The sequence below is a fragment of the Rutidosis leptorrhynchoides genome, chromosome 7 (assembly GCF_046630445.1).
Source record: "Rutidosis leptorrhynchoides isolate AG116_Rl617_1_P2 chromosome 7, CSIRO_AGI_Rlap_v1, whole genome shotgun sequence".
Classification (NCBI taxonomy): Eukaryota; Viridiplantae; Streptophyta; class Magnoliopsida; order Asterales; family Asteraceae; genus Rutidosis; species Rutidosis leptorrhynchoides.
Genome location: NC_092339.1, coordinates 329,056,105 through 329,073,541, shown reverse-complemented (window position 1 = coordinate 329,073,541; position 17,437 = coordinate 329,056,105). Strand labels below are relative to the sequence as shown.

General features: G+C 36.2%; 2 protein-coding genes across 2 annotated transcripts; one reads left to right on the top strand and one right to left on the bottom strand.

The window, feature by feature from the left end:
* Positions 1–768: 768 nt before the first annotated feature.
* On the bottom strand, positions 769–1,993 carry LOC139860290 (uncharacterized). Its single transcript, XM_071849055.1, has 2 exons — positions 1,867–1,993; positions 769–1,784 (listed from the first exon to the last, which is right to left on the bottom strand). The coding sequence occupies exons 1-2, from the start codon at positions 1,991–1,993 to the stop codon at positions 769–771; spliced, it is 1,143 nt and encodes a 380-aa protein (XP_071705156.1).
* Positions 1,994–2,900: 907 nt separating this feature from the next.
* LOC139857040 (epoxide hydrolase 2-like) lies at positions 2,901–10,844 on the top strand. The gene is made up of 3 exons (XM_071845748.1): positions 2,901–3,389; positions 10,029–10,273; positions 10,369–10,844. Exons 1-3 carry the CDS (start codon positions 2,913–2,915, stop codon positions 10,613–10,615), a joined length of 969 nt encoding a protein of 322 aa, XP_071701849.1. The 5' UTR covers positions 2,901–2,912; the 3' UTR covers positions 10,616–10,844.
* The last annotated feature ends 6,593 nt before the right edge of the window (positions 10,845–17,437 follow it).

Genomic DNA, 17,437 nt, shown 5'->3' with positions numbered 1-17,437 from the left:
AGTTAGGATTAAACCGCATTCTTCGCCAATATATTTAAGCCCTCCGCCGCGAGAATGAAAAGAAAAGGTGAAAGTGGGTCACCTTGTCTAACTCCTCTACCAAGTTTAAACTCCTTTGTAGGCGAACCATTCACAAGGATGGAGATAGAAGCCGAATTAAGACAAGAGAGTATTCATTTTCTCCATTTAACACCAAAACCCATCATTTCCATTACTTCCATTAGAAAATTCCAACTGGGGCAATCAAATGCTTTCTCAAAGTCGACTTTGAATATTAGGCATTCCATACGATTATGCTTAATGTGATCAAAGGTTTCATTAGCAATAAGTGCCCCGTCAAGAATATTTCTACCTCTAATAAACGCACTTTGCTCAAAATCGACAAGGTTGAGGATTATCTTTCTGAGACGATTTGAAAGCAATTTGGCTAAAATCGTATAAAAACTCCCAATTAAACTAATCGGGCGGTAATCGTTCAAAGATAATGGATCCGACTTTTTTGGCACGAGGATGATAAAAGATGCATTACAACCCCTTGAAATTTCTCCTTTCTCCCAAAACGACTTAATTGCCTCGACAAGATCGCCTTTAATGATGCTCCAGAATTTTTTGAAAAAACGTAAATTAAACCCGTCGGGACCCGTCGCTTTTGAACTTCCACATTCCTTTATCGCATTCCGAATTTCTTCTCACTGAATGGTAATCCCAGTCCTTCAGCTTCTGTTTCAGTTAATCTCAGCCCAACAGACCCACTTGAATCGACCATTGTTACAGGATTTGTCGAATTAGGCCCACAAGCCTAGTAGCTTCGGCCCAGTTGAGAAGATGGGGCTTGCGACATTCAGTTCCATTAAATACCTGCTGAAAGTGTACAAATACAGCCTCTTTTACATCAATAGGGTTTTCGTTCCACGCCCCGTTAATATAAAGCCCGCGAATGCTACATTTATTATGTTTTCGACGAATGGTCGAGTGAAAAAACTTAGAGTTTTCTTCCCCTTCCAATATCCATCGGATTCGAGCTTTTTGCTTTAACATATTAGATTTACACTTTTCTTTTTCTAACCAGCAACGTCTAGCCTCTAACCAATCTACTCTTTCGACCTCACTAATACAACCTTCTTCAACCTTTTTTTCCAACACTGATGCCTTATTTTTGAGATTGTTAATTTCAATATCAAGGCTCCCAAACTCTTTTTTACTCCAAGATTTCAACGCGTGCTTCACATTTTTGAGACGATCTTGGAATATACAATCCTTCCTTGTGCCACCTACACTATTGTTCCAAGCCTCCTGAATAATTACATCTACCCCAATTCTTGAGAACCACTTATCGAACACTTTAAAAGGTTTAGGACCAAAATCGATAATTTTTTCCCTAAGCAGTAAGGGAAAATGGTCTGACTCCCTTCTCTCTAACGCAATAATAGAAAGGTCATCCCACAAACTCAAGAATTTATCCGACACGAGAAATCTATCGATCTTACTGAACTTACTACCATCATCACTTATACGAGTAAATTTCCTACCATTAATTGCAATTTCAATCAAATTATTTTTAGTGATAAACTCATTGAAACGCTTAGCACGCCCATGGTGGAAAACACAATTTAACCTATCCGCTTTTTCCCTTACTTCATTAAAATCCCCACACACTACCCAAGCCGAGTCAAACTTGCATAAAAGATCGTCCAAGGATTCCCACATTAGCCTTTTACTTGCATCATTATGTGGTCCGTACACATTGACCACAATAGATTCATGCCCAGACCCATGCCAATTACCTTTAATAGCTAAAAAAAAAATCGTTGCTAATCGCACTGTTTACCACGAAGCTCTTTGAATCCCAAATTAGTAACAATCCACCTGAACTCCGTATCGCTTCCTTTTGAATAAAACCAAACTCATTGTTTCCCCCACAATGCATGAACCCAACTATCGTTAAAATGGCTACACTTTGTTTCTTGAAGTGCAATAATATCAGGCCTTTCATTAAAGCATATATTTTTTACCCACCCGAATTTACATTTAACCCCAAATCCTCGAATATTTAAAGTCAGTATCTTCATAAAATTGACAAAGAAAACGACAGTTAAAAACAGAAAAACTAAAGGGCTTACTGTGGATTAAGGTTGGGCCACCTCAATCCGATTTGTTCCCCGAAATCCTTTAGCTCCTCAGTCACATTATTAAACATAAAGTACATTAATTTAAATTACAAAAAATATAAAATTACATAATTTAAATAAAAAATACATAACAAATAATTAAATATTCATTAGCGGTAAAATAAGGTGATAGAAAAAAGAAAAAGTGAAAAGAGAAGAAAAGAAAAGAAAAGAAAAATGAAAAATGAAAAAAAAAATTAAATTATTTAAGAAAAAAGACAAAAGTACGTCGGTCGTCCATGAATTTTCAAAGAGCGAAAATGACAGAATTGCCCTCACATGTTTGGCACATGCTGAAGGCTAACGGAGGAAAGAGACGGACAGTTAACAGAAGGATGACACCAGTTATAAAATGCAAGTTTAGTGACGAAAGAAAAAAAAACTTTGAGGACGACGCCTATAATTTCGGTATATGTTGAAGGACGACCGGAGTAATTTTGTCTAAATATATAGAATAGATAGATCAAGATGATATTTAATAAAATCCACCATTTATAGACTTTACAGTATTTATTAATTATCACATGAGATGAACTGCCACGTTGTAGTTGAAAATACATCTTCCCTTTTGTGTTGCTTAGTCACCATACATCAATAATCAATAATTGAGCAAAAATGTCAAATTATCATATTGCAGCCACAAACTCTGAACAAGTTTATAACATTCACACGTTGTAGTTGAAAATACATCTTCCTCTACCTCTAAGTTACACACACATTTAACAAGTTTATAACATTCACAAGATGGAAGGAATAAATCACAAAACAATAAGTACAAATGGTCTCAACATTCACATAGCAGAAAAGGGTGAAGGCCCATTAGTCTTGTTCCTTCATGGCTTCCCTGAACTTTGGTACTCATGGCGCCACCAGATTCTTTATTTAGCGGACCATGGTTACCGAGCCGTGGCACCAGATCTTCGTGGCTACGGTGACACAACGGGTGCGCCACTCAACGACCCAACAAAGTTCACAATCCATCATCTGGTTGGTGACTTGATTGGGCTTCTTGATGCAATAACAAATTATGGTGAAAAGGTGTTTGTTGTGGGTCATGATTGGGGTGCAATCATCGCTTGGCACTTGTGCTTGTTTAGGCCTGATAGAGTGAAAGGTTTGGTTAACCTTAGTGTGCCATTTATTCCATGGAACCCAAATGGAGACTTGGCCCAAATGTTGGGAAGTGTTTATGGTGAGGATTATTACATAAGCAGATTTCAGGTAAATTCATACTCGGTAGAAAATTAATTTACAATTTCAGGTGATATTCGCCCACAAAACTTAACCCTCGCTAAGATTTTTTTTTAGTTTTGGGCTTTTAGCACACAAAACTTACCCCATAAAAGGTTGTTAAAAATTTTTGTTCTATTTAAAATAGTTTTAAATTTTTTTTTTTTTTTTTTTTTTTGCCAAAAAAACGATAACATTAATACGGATCCGAAGATCATAACAGTACAAACGATTACAAAGGACATCCAAACAGCCGACACAAGCGGCAAAAACAAAAGAAACCTAACCAACGGTCCACTAACGGGGTGGATAAACACGTTTACAAGGAATCTAAACTAACAAAGGGACAGCCAACTAACCGAAAGTACAAACTGATAAATAAACTAACAATCAATATAAAATCGGAAAAACACCGATTATACCGAACGACAAGACCCCAACAGTAAGACCGTCAAATCCAAATCAACAAAGCCTTCGAAATTAGCTCCACCTGCAAAAAAATGGTTAATAAAAGCCTAAGACGAGCCAGATCTCCAACTGGGAGATCGTCGCCTGGTACGTCCCAAGCCTCACAACCGGAGAGGAGCAGCCAAACAGTACAAACCACGGCTAGATCATCGTAACAGGAACCCAAACCCCACCAACCACTACCCAAACCACCTGCAGCTCCAGTTGCTACCACCAACTGGGAGGCCAAACCACCAGAACCACCAATGGGACAGACAGTAGCTTCCAACACCGAGACCGGACACAACCAGCAGCCACCACCAACTGGGTGGAAAACCGCCGTTCGCCGCCGGCCGACAATACACCGGCGAAGCAAAGGTACCAGAAAAACAGATGATGGGACAGCGAGAAAATAGTACCAAACAACCATAAACACCCTAACCACGATAACGGTGGTTTGTGGTAATATGGCCGCCTGAAGCCACCGTAAACTCGCCGGAAAAAGAAAAGGATACAAACGGACGTTATTGAACGGAAAAGCAAAACAAATAAACTGATCCGACACTAACCGAAAGGAAAGTAAGAAGAGAAGACCTACCGAACCTCCGACGAGTTGTCGGAAAAATGGTCGGAAGTCACAAAAGCTTCTAACCGGATCATGAGGGAGATGGAGAAAGGAAGAAAAAAAACGAAAAGGAAAAGGTGCCGGACCACCGGCGGCAAACCGGTGGCCGGTGGAGATGAAAAAGGTTGCTTTAATTTGAATTCTAGGGAAAAGAGACGAGAGCGTTTATTGAAGGAGAGAGAAACTAAAAATAGTTTTAATAAGTGTCAGTTTTGATCTTGAGTTTTGATCTTGTATTTAGTGCATGAATTTATTTGATAACTAGTGCAGAGACCCGTGGAATCACGGGATTTTAAAGAAAACTTTTTTGAATGATATGTTATACAATCAACATGTAGATAAAATAACATGATTTTTCAAGTTATACGAAATAGAAAACAACAATGTTTAAGTGAATAACCGAATACTTGAATGATATGTTGAATAATGTTTAACAAAATGTTTAACCGAATACTTGAATAATATGATCAATAACTTGCCCATATTAAAGACCTCCACACTTCAGCTAGACAAAAAAAAAAAAAAAAAAAAAAAAAAAAAAAATAAAAACTACATAATACACATAAGAATGGTTGGTTTGAATGGACATTTTAAGTCATTATGAATTTGCACTAAAACAACCACAGTATACATAGAAATCAAGAACCTAACACAAATTATCACAATTAAATTTTAAGCGAAAAAGATAAGGGAAATGCAAAAGCAATAAATAAAATTCACCAAACCTATCTTTAAACCTATCTTTTTATGATGCATGGTTACTCTGTTTAATTTTTGAAAGGAATGTATCAATTATTGAAACTCAAAAACCTGTGTTGTTTCCACATCAGGTGCACAATCACCATCAACATCACACACATCATCATCAAAATTTAGATAACCTGGATAGACACACGCTCATTCAACTTGAGGCAACAATATGATAGAAATTAAGTGAAATCAGTATAGAAAAGTAATTAACTTGTTTTTTTTTTTTGAAAAGCAAGAAGGACTTATATTAAACAATCACGAATAGTACATGGTTGACTGGGCAACCTTAACAACACAATACATCACGAAAGAAATAGAGAAAACAAATTACACCGCCCTAAGCTAATTGCAAAGATTGCAACTAACAAAAGAAAGAAACTAAGGTTGTGAGAACCATTGAAGCCAATCCATAATATGACCCTTGCAACGTCGTGAAATCCAATCGTATGAAAGAACTTGAACCTCGCTAAATAAAGATGGGACCGTCTCGAGCTTATTCTTGAACACCTTTGCATTTCGATTCTTCCATATAATGTAACAAACCACCCAACAAACCGCTTGCCATTGGTTCCTTTTGTGATCATGTGCTACGTAGCCGAAGGTATCATTAAAAATATCCTCATACCCGAATAAAGCCGAATTATACCCCCACCATTTAAGGACTTTCGCCCATATGTCTTTGGCCATTTGACAAGAAAAAAGTATATGTTCCAGAAAAGTAATTAACTTGTACCATTTTCATCTACACATGAACAAACTCTTGCACATAGATGAAACCACATCAAATGAACCATAACAATGATGCTTATGAAATCAAGTGAACCATTGGTCATTCAATAATTCATTCACCGCTACTCAAAACTTTTGTGTTACCCATTTTGACACACCTAGTTATACCCCACTATCTGGGTCATTCACCGCTACTCAAAATCTTTGTGTTACCCATTTTGACACATGTAGTTATCCCAGCTGAAATAATTTGATGTCACCAAACAATGAAAAAAAGACATTTACAAACCTGAAAGACTAATACCACTAATAGAAGTTTTATCCCGAAAATATGATTCAACAGACACTGATGCCTAGTCCAATATGCCATTTTTCCCTACACAAATGAACATCTCAGTAAATCGATAATGTGCCCACTCACTACCACTACGACCAGAGTAAATTCGTACTCCGTAATATGTAAGAAACTCCAATCAAGACAAAACATGCATTACCCAACTCAATGGAAAACATTTAGAAAATTCATCACCTAAAAAATTATTTACAAAACAATGTGTAGACATTAGGAATTGTCATTGCTTACTTGACAATCTTCTTATCGATCTTAGGAATTGTCATTGCTTACCTAATAATAATCAACCAAATAAGTAGACATTCATTGAAGGAGATAACATACAAATTATTATGATACTGAAAAAGGTGGGTACTTCAGAAATTTTACAATATAAACATGATATAAGAAAAAATTCTAATAAAATGAACCCTACCTTAACATGAAGCAACAAAATAAATTCATACACAATGCTCCAAAACTTCATTAAATCCTTCAGAGAAATTACCCCCCTCTCTATTTTAATATAAATTGTAGGTAAAATTGTCACCACTAAGTTATACAGTATTAAAAGTTGAAAAACTATTTGAAATGCGAATACAACACAATACACTAAAATCAGTAGAACTTATCCACAAATAATAAAAAATTCAAAAATGGGCAAAATAATGTACCTTACACATTTGAACGGGCTTACTCAGTTTAATGGTAGAAGCTAATAATTTGTCATTCAACATATGCATATCAATATAAATACTATAGTTAATGAGAAAATGTATTTACAGTTGACTGACAAATGATGCATCAAAGTCAACAACAATCTATTTCTCAATATGATTTAGGGGTTGGCTACATTCTTAAAATCTTTTGCATAAGCTCCATGATTTTGCTGAAATTACCAGGCTCGGTGTCAAAAACAATATTTAATTTCTTTATGAGCTTATGTCGATGTAAGTCACATATGTATTCCTCTTTGGTAAGTTCAGATTCATTTTCTTCTAGCCATTTCAGATATATTTATCTGATTTCTTTCATGAATTCATGAAGAATATTTTTGAACAAAAGATGTTACATCATTGCGTCTACTATAAGCTCCATGTCTGCCAAACTGAGAACAACATTAGCAACCGAATTTACTAAGCATATATACATTAACAAAAAAAAAAAAAACAATTGAATCATCATTTTGTAATATATCCGAGACTTAGCCACTTCCTCATACTGCTACACTAAATCCTCCATCATTTTTTCATCGCCCACCCCATGAACACCACTTAGTTTTAAACGTGCTATAAATAGGCAGAATGCAAAACACAGTATAAGAGGAAAACATATTAAGATAGCCATGATAACACACACCATAGATACCGTAGCAATAAAGAAGAAATAGAATTAACCACCATCGTAAACAGAAAAAAAACCTACATGTGAATAACTATTCATCCATAGAAATCATTTACCAAGTAAAAGGTAACCAACACCCTAATACATAAACAGCAGCATATGCAAGTAGTTATAGATAGTGAATCTGTATACACTGCCACAGAACATACACATGGCACTTGTGTTTACAGCTGTAACTATACGGTAACACAACAATTAAAAACACAGAGAAGTATAAACATGTCACTTACTTTTCAGTTGATAAAATTAGGGTTTCAATTGCAAAAACCTCGATTGAAAAAACCTCAATAGCAAAATTATCCAGTCATTCAACAACCTGGAAAAATAATATAAACACAATAAAAAAGATGCAGGCACTACAAAAAGCAGCAAAATGACACATAAACAAAAGAAAGCAAAGCAGCGCAAACAAAAACATTAGATTAAGAAAAAAAAAATACAAAATCACGAAGGAATGGAAGAAACAACGAACCCATACCCACCTTTTTATCTCCGGCAGCTGGTTTTAAGTCTTCCTCCGCCTTCTTTTTCTCTTCCGATTTGCTGTATATTCTGAAAAAAACAACACTTATTACAACACCCATATTAGATGAAACATGTATTATAAAATACAAAGAGATCTGTAGAAAAATGTTGCAGCAACTCGGTTCTGTAGAAAAATATTGAGATGTAATGAGGAAAAATTGAGATTAAAAAATGGAAGCAAAGAGATCTGTAGAAGAAGAAAGATACTACTCCGTATAAATTTGAATTTGAATTGTTGTTTAATGGAAATGGAATTGGAATTGAAAGATTTAGGATTTTTTGGATTTGGGAAAAGAATGATGCATGAGAGTTGAGAGAGAGAGACAGTCTGGAACAGGTGCAGGCGAGTGTGAGCGAGGTTTTTTTGTCATTTGTCAGGACTTATACACGGCTCCGTATTTTTTTATTACCCTATTTCCTTTTTTTTTTTGTTTAGTCTTTAAAACAACCCTTTATTGTATTTATCTTTTTAAGATTTTTTTTTTACTGAAAAAATATTTGTTACTCCCTCCGTCTTATTCCAATAGTCCACAGACAAAAAACATGCAGTTTTAGAAAATCCCACTAACTTCATTTCTCCACCAATGAAATATCTTCTCTCTCCAGATCCACCAATGAAATATCTTCTTTCCTTTCTATTTATGGAAGTGGACTATTAATTTGGGACATCCCAAAATGGAATACTGGACTATTGGAATGAGACGGAAGTAGTATTGGTTAATGTATTATTTTTTAAATTCAAAAACAAAATGATATATGACATCATGTAGATGTCTTAGATATGTGACATGTGTCCCATATAATTTTTTAAGCTAAGGTTAAAATTATGAAATGATGTCATGGTAATGGCATTTTCATAGAATGTAATAGAAATTAATTTATAATTAAGAAATAAGTTAGGATAAATTGAAGAATTTAATCATATATACAAAACTTACCCCATAAAAGGTTTTTAGAAATTTTTGTTCTATTTAAAATAGTTTTAATAATTAAGTGTCAGTTTTGATCTTGTATTTAGTGCAAGTTTTACTGAATTTATTTGATAAAATTAATTTATAATTAAGAAAATAAGTTAGGATAAATTGAAGAATTTAATCATATATACATTTAATAGTTAGTTTCTAGTGCATAATTACTTAAATTGAAATGAATATAAATATTGAGTAGCATTTTGTGGCAGGTCAGAGAGGTTGTAGTACGTATAATGTGAATTTGATAAGATTGAGAATCAATTGCTATTTTAAGACCATGTGTAACGGCCTCATTCCCACGACGTGGGATCATTACGTGGCAAAAGCCACGCATTCCCAAATACATGGGTAAAAATGCCGTGAGTTTGGGCGTTGTGAGGGTAACTTGTGAGAGAGCCACAATGTAAGCCACGAGCGTGGCTTATTTGTGATTGGTTGAAATCAAATTTTTATTTTTATTTTTTATTATTATTAACTTAATTATTTTTATTTCTTTTTTACTCAACTTTCAATTATATTTTGACACATTATCACAACAGTTAAACTCACATAACTATTACTTCACATTTTCAATTCAAACCGCCACATCATTAAAAAAAAAACTCACATCACAAACCCACACACACCACTATTACAAATGGTCAAAGACATAATTAGACTTATACGCCTTGAGTAAAAACTGTAGATAAAATGCATAAAAAAATATTTATACAATAATGTGCATCAATAATCAATAATTTGATGATGAGAGAAGCAAGAAAGAGAAACAAAAAAATTATTTTTCAATTACTAGTCTAGATGATTTTGTGAAACGACATTGATCTAGCATTCCAATTATATTTGTGTAGGAACCTGGAGATATAGAAGCCGAGCTATCTAAAATGAGCAGTTTAACAGTTATGAAAAAATTCTTAGCGTATCGAGAGCCCGATCAGATTTATTTTCCTAAAGGTAAAGGATTCCGATATTCTCCTGGTGATACCCCAGTCACATTGCCGCCTTGGCTGTCAGAACAAGACGTCGAATACTTTGCTAGCAAGCTTGAAAAGACTGGTATCACTGGTGGAGTCAACTATTACCGAGCTTTACACTTGTACGTTACAACATAAACAATCAACACAGTTAGTTCATTGTATTAGAATCTTCAATTGGTTCTGATTTTGATATTACTTGTATGTTACGTAATAGGAGTTGGGAACTCACATCTGCGTGGCGAGGTGCTAAAGTAACCGTGCCAACAAAATTCATCATCGGAGACCTTGATTTAACCTATCATTTGGCGGGAATGAAGGATTACATGTTCAACGGTGCGTTTCAAAAAGATGTTCCATTGTTAGAGGAAGTTGTAGTGATGAAAGATGTGGCTCACTTTATTAACCAAGAGAATCCTGATGAGGTAAACAAGCACATCATTGATTTTCTAAAGAAATTCTGAAAATTGATTTGAATGAAGTCGCAATAAAAGATTTTCAATCTTGTTGATGATGTAATAATATCTAACTTTAGTTCTAAGATGTATAAAGGATGGATACTTGATGTTTGGTGTATGATTATAATAAAGTTACCCTTCATGACAAACAGGAGTAATCAACATGAAGGTAATGAAGGCAGATTAAAAAGACGAAAAATACTGAGCAATAAAATATTGTCATGACAACTAATGGTCCATGTTCAATTGATATATAGTATAATAATGATAAAATACAATAAAACAAAAAACTTCCGTCAAAAAACGAATTTTTTATTTGCCTTGATATCTGTGCCACCATCTCCTGGCTTTTTCTCATATATTTTTTTAGATGAGTGATATGTACACAACCTATTTTTGTAACTCATTTTTGTTATATACATATGTTTTACAGTGTTGTACAGTACAATACTGTAAAACATAATGGTTGTATACATAACAAAAATGGATTGTGTACATATCATCACCCTTTTTTTCTATGGCAACTTTTCGTTTTCTTACCTTCCTTTCATATTACTCATCTAAAATCTAATACTCCTATCATCATCAACTTCATTTTTTGTTCTAAACCTTCATATATTAGCTTTTAAAAATATCAACAACTCCCTCCTACTCGTTTTGTAGATCCGTCAAGTTGCTTCCGGCGGGTGTTCGTCTCCCGGCCTCCGACATCTCACCGGAGGTCCGATGATCGTGATTTTCCCGTTTTCTTTCCTTTTTCTTCAGATCTGCCTTCTCCCATCTGAGTCCACCTACTCCAGCGTTTCGAGGTTCCGGCCACTATCCCTTTTTGTATCTGGCGCAGTCGAATGCTTCACGCGTTAGGTGTTCGGTCTCCTATTCGGGTAAGTTTCTTCGTCTTGTTTGGCTTTGGTGGTGTTCTGGGTTTTGGCAGGAGTTCGTCTCCTTTTCCGAAAACTTTCGTTTCTCACCCCGGTAGCACGAGCGACGATCTCCTGCGAGGATTCGATATTTTGGTTAGTTGTCGTTTCCTATTTTTCGGCCGCCAGGTTTAAGGACGCCGGTGCATTTTTCCGGCGGTTTTTTGGACCGTTCTTGGAGCCAGCCGTTTTCTTTTCTTTGTTTATGTCCTTTTTATCCAAAAGCTGGCAGCATATTGCCTTGTGGTTTTGATGCTGATCTTTCCGTTGAGGGTCTCGGTTGCAGTGGCCGGAATTTCGGTCGCCGGAGTTTCTGGATTTTGAAGGGTTTGTTTGGTCCTATGCTTGTTGGTGAGTTTCTGTTTCATTCCACTTTACCTGTCGCCGTTTGCAATTCGGGTTGTTACGATGTTGTTTCCGCCGCTGTCGACTTTGTTGATTTCGAAAAATGAGGTTTACGGGTGTGGTCTCTCGAGGGCTTTTTGACCACCCGTTCGGTGGATTTGTCTTTTAATTGGGGGTCTTATTCGGTTTACTGGTCTCGGGTAAGTGTTCTTGGGTTTATCGGTGGATGGTGTTTACTGATTAGATGAGGATCGAGTTTGCTCTTTGTGACGGGCTGGTGAGGTGGTGGATCGGGGGTCTTTTTGGAGCTTAGTCTGGCTTGGAGGGTTGTATATCGATAGGTCCGGTTTTAAGCAAGGTTGTAGCTTATATTAGCTGGTCATGTTCTATCATGTTGTTTGGTGTTTATTAGATTTAAATTTGGTACACTCAAGTACCTTTAAATGGTCGTTGACTCTGGTTATATGTAGAGTCACGAAATACAGATCATCGATCTGCTCAATTATGTAATCTGCCTGATCTTTACGATATATATATATATATATATATATATATATATATATATATATATATATATATATATATATATATATATATATATATATATATATATATATATATATATATATATATGCCAAAAAGTATAATATAATATAATGTTGTTATGTTGACATTTTAGATTCTCAAATAGGAAAGGTAATTGCCTGGATATGGATCAAATTTCGTCATATCCACATCCATATTCATTAACCAAAGTTTCATCCATATCCATATCCATTTTATTTTAATTAATCCATCCATATTCATATCTGTTGAGTCCCTAAAATAATTAAGGATTTAATTATGACAAAACTGCAATTTATTTGCACTAAAATGTTATGTGCAGCCAGCACAAGTTTGTTTATGTATAGACAGCACATATTGCTATGTCAAGTGTTCAGTATGATGCCTAGTCTACCAGCACAAGGTAGAGCGTATTCTTCGAATCAGCACAGGATGAGTACCCAGCAATTCAAGAATATCAAGTGACTCAGTATAAGAAGAACCAGTAAACCTGGTAAGCAGCATACAACACAAGACAGCCATGCTCCATTACAAGCATGGTGGTTTCCTGAGTGGTCTACATCAATTGTACTATTCAACAGAAGTCAAAGACAAAGTTGAACAAGAAAGGACACGCGTCGGCGGCTGACAAGTGACCTTACAAGACCACGTGAGAATGCAGAAGTTTAACGCATGTTCAGATGTGCTATACTTTGTCAATGCCTAGGGAACACAACATTCTATTTGTTTAAACAAATAGTGGTGCCAAACCAAATTGGGGTGTTCCTGCAAATAGCTACCAAAGAGGAAAGAGGAGAGCACGCTCTCTGATGCAGTTGTCCCCACAAGTACAGACATCCTATGTACCAGTGGATAATAGAACCATTACACGGTTAATAGGACTACTATAAATTGTTGTATCCACTATTGTAACAACTAGTGGTGTGGGTTTTATTATTTAGAGTCCAAAACGTGTAATAGCTTTAAGTTTATCTTCATAGCTATACTTAGGTAAATCTGTATCAACCAACTATCATTCCGCCAATGATAGTTGTAATTCTTTGTGATTTAATCAATAAAGAATAACAGTTGAAAAATTACCTTTGACTCTATTTAAATTACATGCTTGAATACTAAACTGTGTTTAATTGGTTAGTTAATTAAAAGAAATTGTATTCACCCCCACCCCCCCCCCCCCCTCTACAATACTCCTGTTGTTAATCAAGGGACCAACAACTGGTATCAGAGCATCAGTCTTGATAATTTAATATCTTGGATCTGAATTCTCTCATGGCTGCATATTCAAATACAGCTTACCTTGAAAATGGCTCATCCAATAGACCACCCAAATTTGATAAAGATGAGTATGAAACTTGAAAGGCAAACTTCATGCTTCACCTGGAGTCTATTGACCCACTCATGCTTGGTATTGCCACAGGTGGTCCATTTATCCCAACTGAGACTATTGGTAGTATTCCAGCTACTGCTGACACTCCTGCCATTCCTAGCAGAGAGGTTATTCTCACTCCAGCAAAATGGGATGCTGAGGATAAACGTCGTGTTGGACTTGACCCTAAGATCAGAACACTGTTAGCTATAACATTACCTAACCACTTGTTCAAACTGATTAAGGAAAAACTGAATGCTAAGCTTATGTTAGACTATCTAGATGTTACTTATGAAGGCATGGATGAGGTTAGGCAGAACAAGATTATTGCTTTGAAAAGAGAGTATGAAATGTTCTTTGCCTATAAGAATGAGACCCTTAAGCAAACCTTCATTAGGTTTAACTCCTTAGTTGCTGACCTGCTTACTTTGAAAATCACATATACTGATTTTGAACAAGTAAACAAATTCATTGACTCATTGTCTGCTAAATGGAAACCAGTGACTGACCCTCTAAGAATCACCCAGACTTTAAAGAACTTTAACATGTCTTCCCTCTATTGTACACATTGAAACCATGAGAAGACAGAAGCTAAACTTGAACTAAACTTGAAAGAAAACTTTAAGTCTGCCCCCACCACTTCAAAATCTTCTAAAACAGATGATACTGCTCTTATTGCTGCTGCTAAAAAGAAAGTTCAAAAGGCTTTACTGGTTCAAAAGTTGAAAACAGAAGAAGTGTCAGCTGAAGATGAGGTGGATAGTGGTACTGGGTCTGAAGAAAGCAGTGGTGATGAAGATAATGTGGAAGGTTTTGCTGAAGGTATGGCTTTGTTGGCTAGGCAGTTCAAAAGGTTTAATCGTAATAGAACCAGCAAGTCATACAAAGGAAGTAAGAAACCAAGTGCTAGGTATAGCAGCAAATCAGTAAAAAGTCCAAAATCTGAGTGTTACAATTGTGGGAAGGTTGGACATTTTGTAGCTGAATGCATGTCCAGGAAACCTTCTGTCTCACATGCTAACTCTTTCTCAAAAGTTGACAAGTACAAGAACAAGTACAAGGCTATGAAAGTTCAGATGAAGGAAAGTGCAAAGGCTGATAAGAAGGAAAAGAAGCCAGAAAAGGTTCTAGTTGCTGAGCATCATGACTAGGATGAAACCAGCTCTTCTTCATCGTCTGACAGTGATACTGATGATGATGGTGCTGGTTATGCTTCTGGTAAAAAGTTGTGTTTAATGGCCAAGGAGGTCAAGGAGTCTGATGAGGATGATAATGGTAGTACATTTATGGCTGATATGAGGGAAGCTGATCTGAAAAAGGATTCACCTCAATGGAAATCTGAGATGATGTATAATGTTGATAATTTTCGAACTTATACTGATGATGAAAAAGCTGAAATGTTTGACTACCTCAGAGTTGATCTATGCAGAGGTAGTAAACATGAAGAAGTTTTAAAATCTGATAACAAATCTTTAAATGAAAAACTTAAAGGCAAAAACGATGAAATTAAAATCTTGAAAGATGAAATTTCAAAACTTGAAAAATAAAATTTTGCTTTAAAGTCTCTTCACGTTGAGGCAGCAGAGCTTAAGAACCAGCTAAATGATCTCAAAAAGATTGTTGCTTCCTGGTGTACATCTGCTCAACGCACTGCAAAATGTGTGAATGAGCAGGTGCCTGCCCAAGTTGAAGCATTCTTTGTTGGTGACTATGCTGCTGCTGCTGCTATTGCCGCTATTGCAGAAGTTACTTACATGGACCCCATTCTCGAAACTGATCCTGAAGCTGTCTTGCCAAATACTTTTACCAAGATAGTTAAGGGTAAAAAGGTCTTAACAAATAAGTTTGTCAGACCTACAGAGACCCCACCACTGTCCATGAAAGAAATCTTGGAGGATGAAGTAAAAGCCAAGAAAACCAGTACTTCAATTGATGAAACTACTTATCCCTCAAGCATTTACTACATGACTCCAAAGGAAAGACGCATTAAAAGGGAAATCACTGAAAACAACCAAAGAAAGTCAAAAACAATTGATTCCCCTTAATGTTCAAATTCCACCAATGCTGAGCCAGCAGATGAAAATTGTACTGGTCAACCAGTAGCTGCTAACAAGCCAGCAAAACGCAATACTGGCAAGTCAAAGGCAGTAATCAAGATTCACAAGAATCGTCCGACATCAGCTGACAGGTCAGTAACTTCCCACACTGGCTCGTCGAACAACAAAGGCAAAGCAGTATACCATGATTATGGTACTGGTTCCAAAAAGAAAGCTGTCCTTAAGGGAAAAGCTAAAGTGAACCAAATTGTGGAATCATGTGCTGAGTCATCTATCACTGAGATAATGATTGTCAAGCTTGACCAGCTCATAGCTGCCATATCTGAAAGTAGACCCAATCTTATTGCACCCATTTACTCAGTGTATGACCAGTCACCGATACCAAATGTGAGAAAATGCTACAAGTGTGGCAGCAAGTTTCACTTAGCCAACCCGTGTACTCTAACCCTAACCCCATCTGCTGCTGCCTCTTCAAGCAAACCAGCAGACAGGAAGAGATCATCAAAGATGACCCTTCCAGAATCCATCCTTGGATGGGTTCCCAAAAAGAACTAATCTCTTAGCTACTGTACAGGGCATTCAAAATAAGCAAATCTGGTATCACGATAGTGGTTGTTCGAGACATATGACCGGATGTAAGTCCCTATTGATGGACTATCAAGAAAAGGATGGTCCAGTTGTATCATATGGAGATAATTCGTTGGGTTACACAAACGGTTTTGGTACTTTAACAAATGAGAATGTTACATTTTCAAATGTAGCATATGTCGTTGGGCTTAAACATAATCTACTCTGCATAAGCCAACTGACAAGCAAAAGTAAGATAGTCCAGTTCAGAAGGAAGATTGGCACTATTTTTGATAAGATAGGGAAGTCACTGCTGACAGCAAAAAGACATGAGAACATGTATTAAATTGACATGAACACAGCAGTCACAACAACTGATACTTGTTTCTATTCAAAGGCAGTAGACAACCTTAAGTGGTTATGGCACAAGAGACTCTCACATCTCAACTTCAAAGATATTCATAAGTTATCTAGTAAAAGTTTGGTGTCTGGGCTACCCACAATGTCTTATGTGAAGGACAGATTGTGTCCTGGTTGTGAAAAAGGGAAGCATCACCATGCCTCATTCAAGTCAAAGCAGATTTCATCTGTTGAAAAACCATTTCACCTACTTCATATAGATCTTTTTGGTCCTGTTAATATAGCCAGCTGTAGTGGAAAGAAGTATACACTGGTGATTGTTGATGAATATTCCAGATACACTTGGGTATTCTTTTTGAAGCAAAAGAGTGAAGCTGCTGATGAAATCATCAATTTTATCAAAAGAATGGAACTACTGAATGAGCAACTGGTGAAGCAGCTTAGAAGTGATCATGGTATAGAATTCAGAAATGCTACTTTGGAAGAATTTTGTGCTGACAAAGGTATTTCACAGAACTTTTCTGCTGTGAGAACACCTCAACAGAATGGTGTTACAGAAAGAAGAAACAGAACTCTCATTGAAGCATCAAGATCTATGTTGGCTGAGTCTGGGCTAAAAAATTCATATTGGGCAGAAGCTGTGAACATT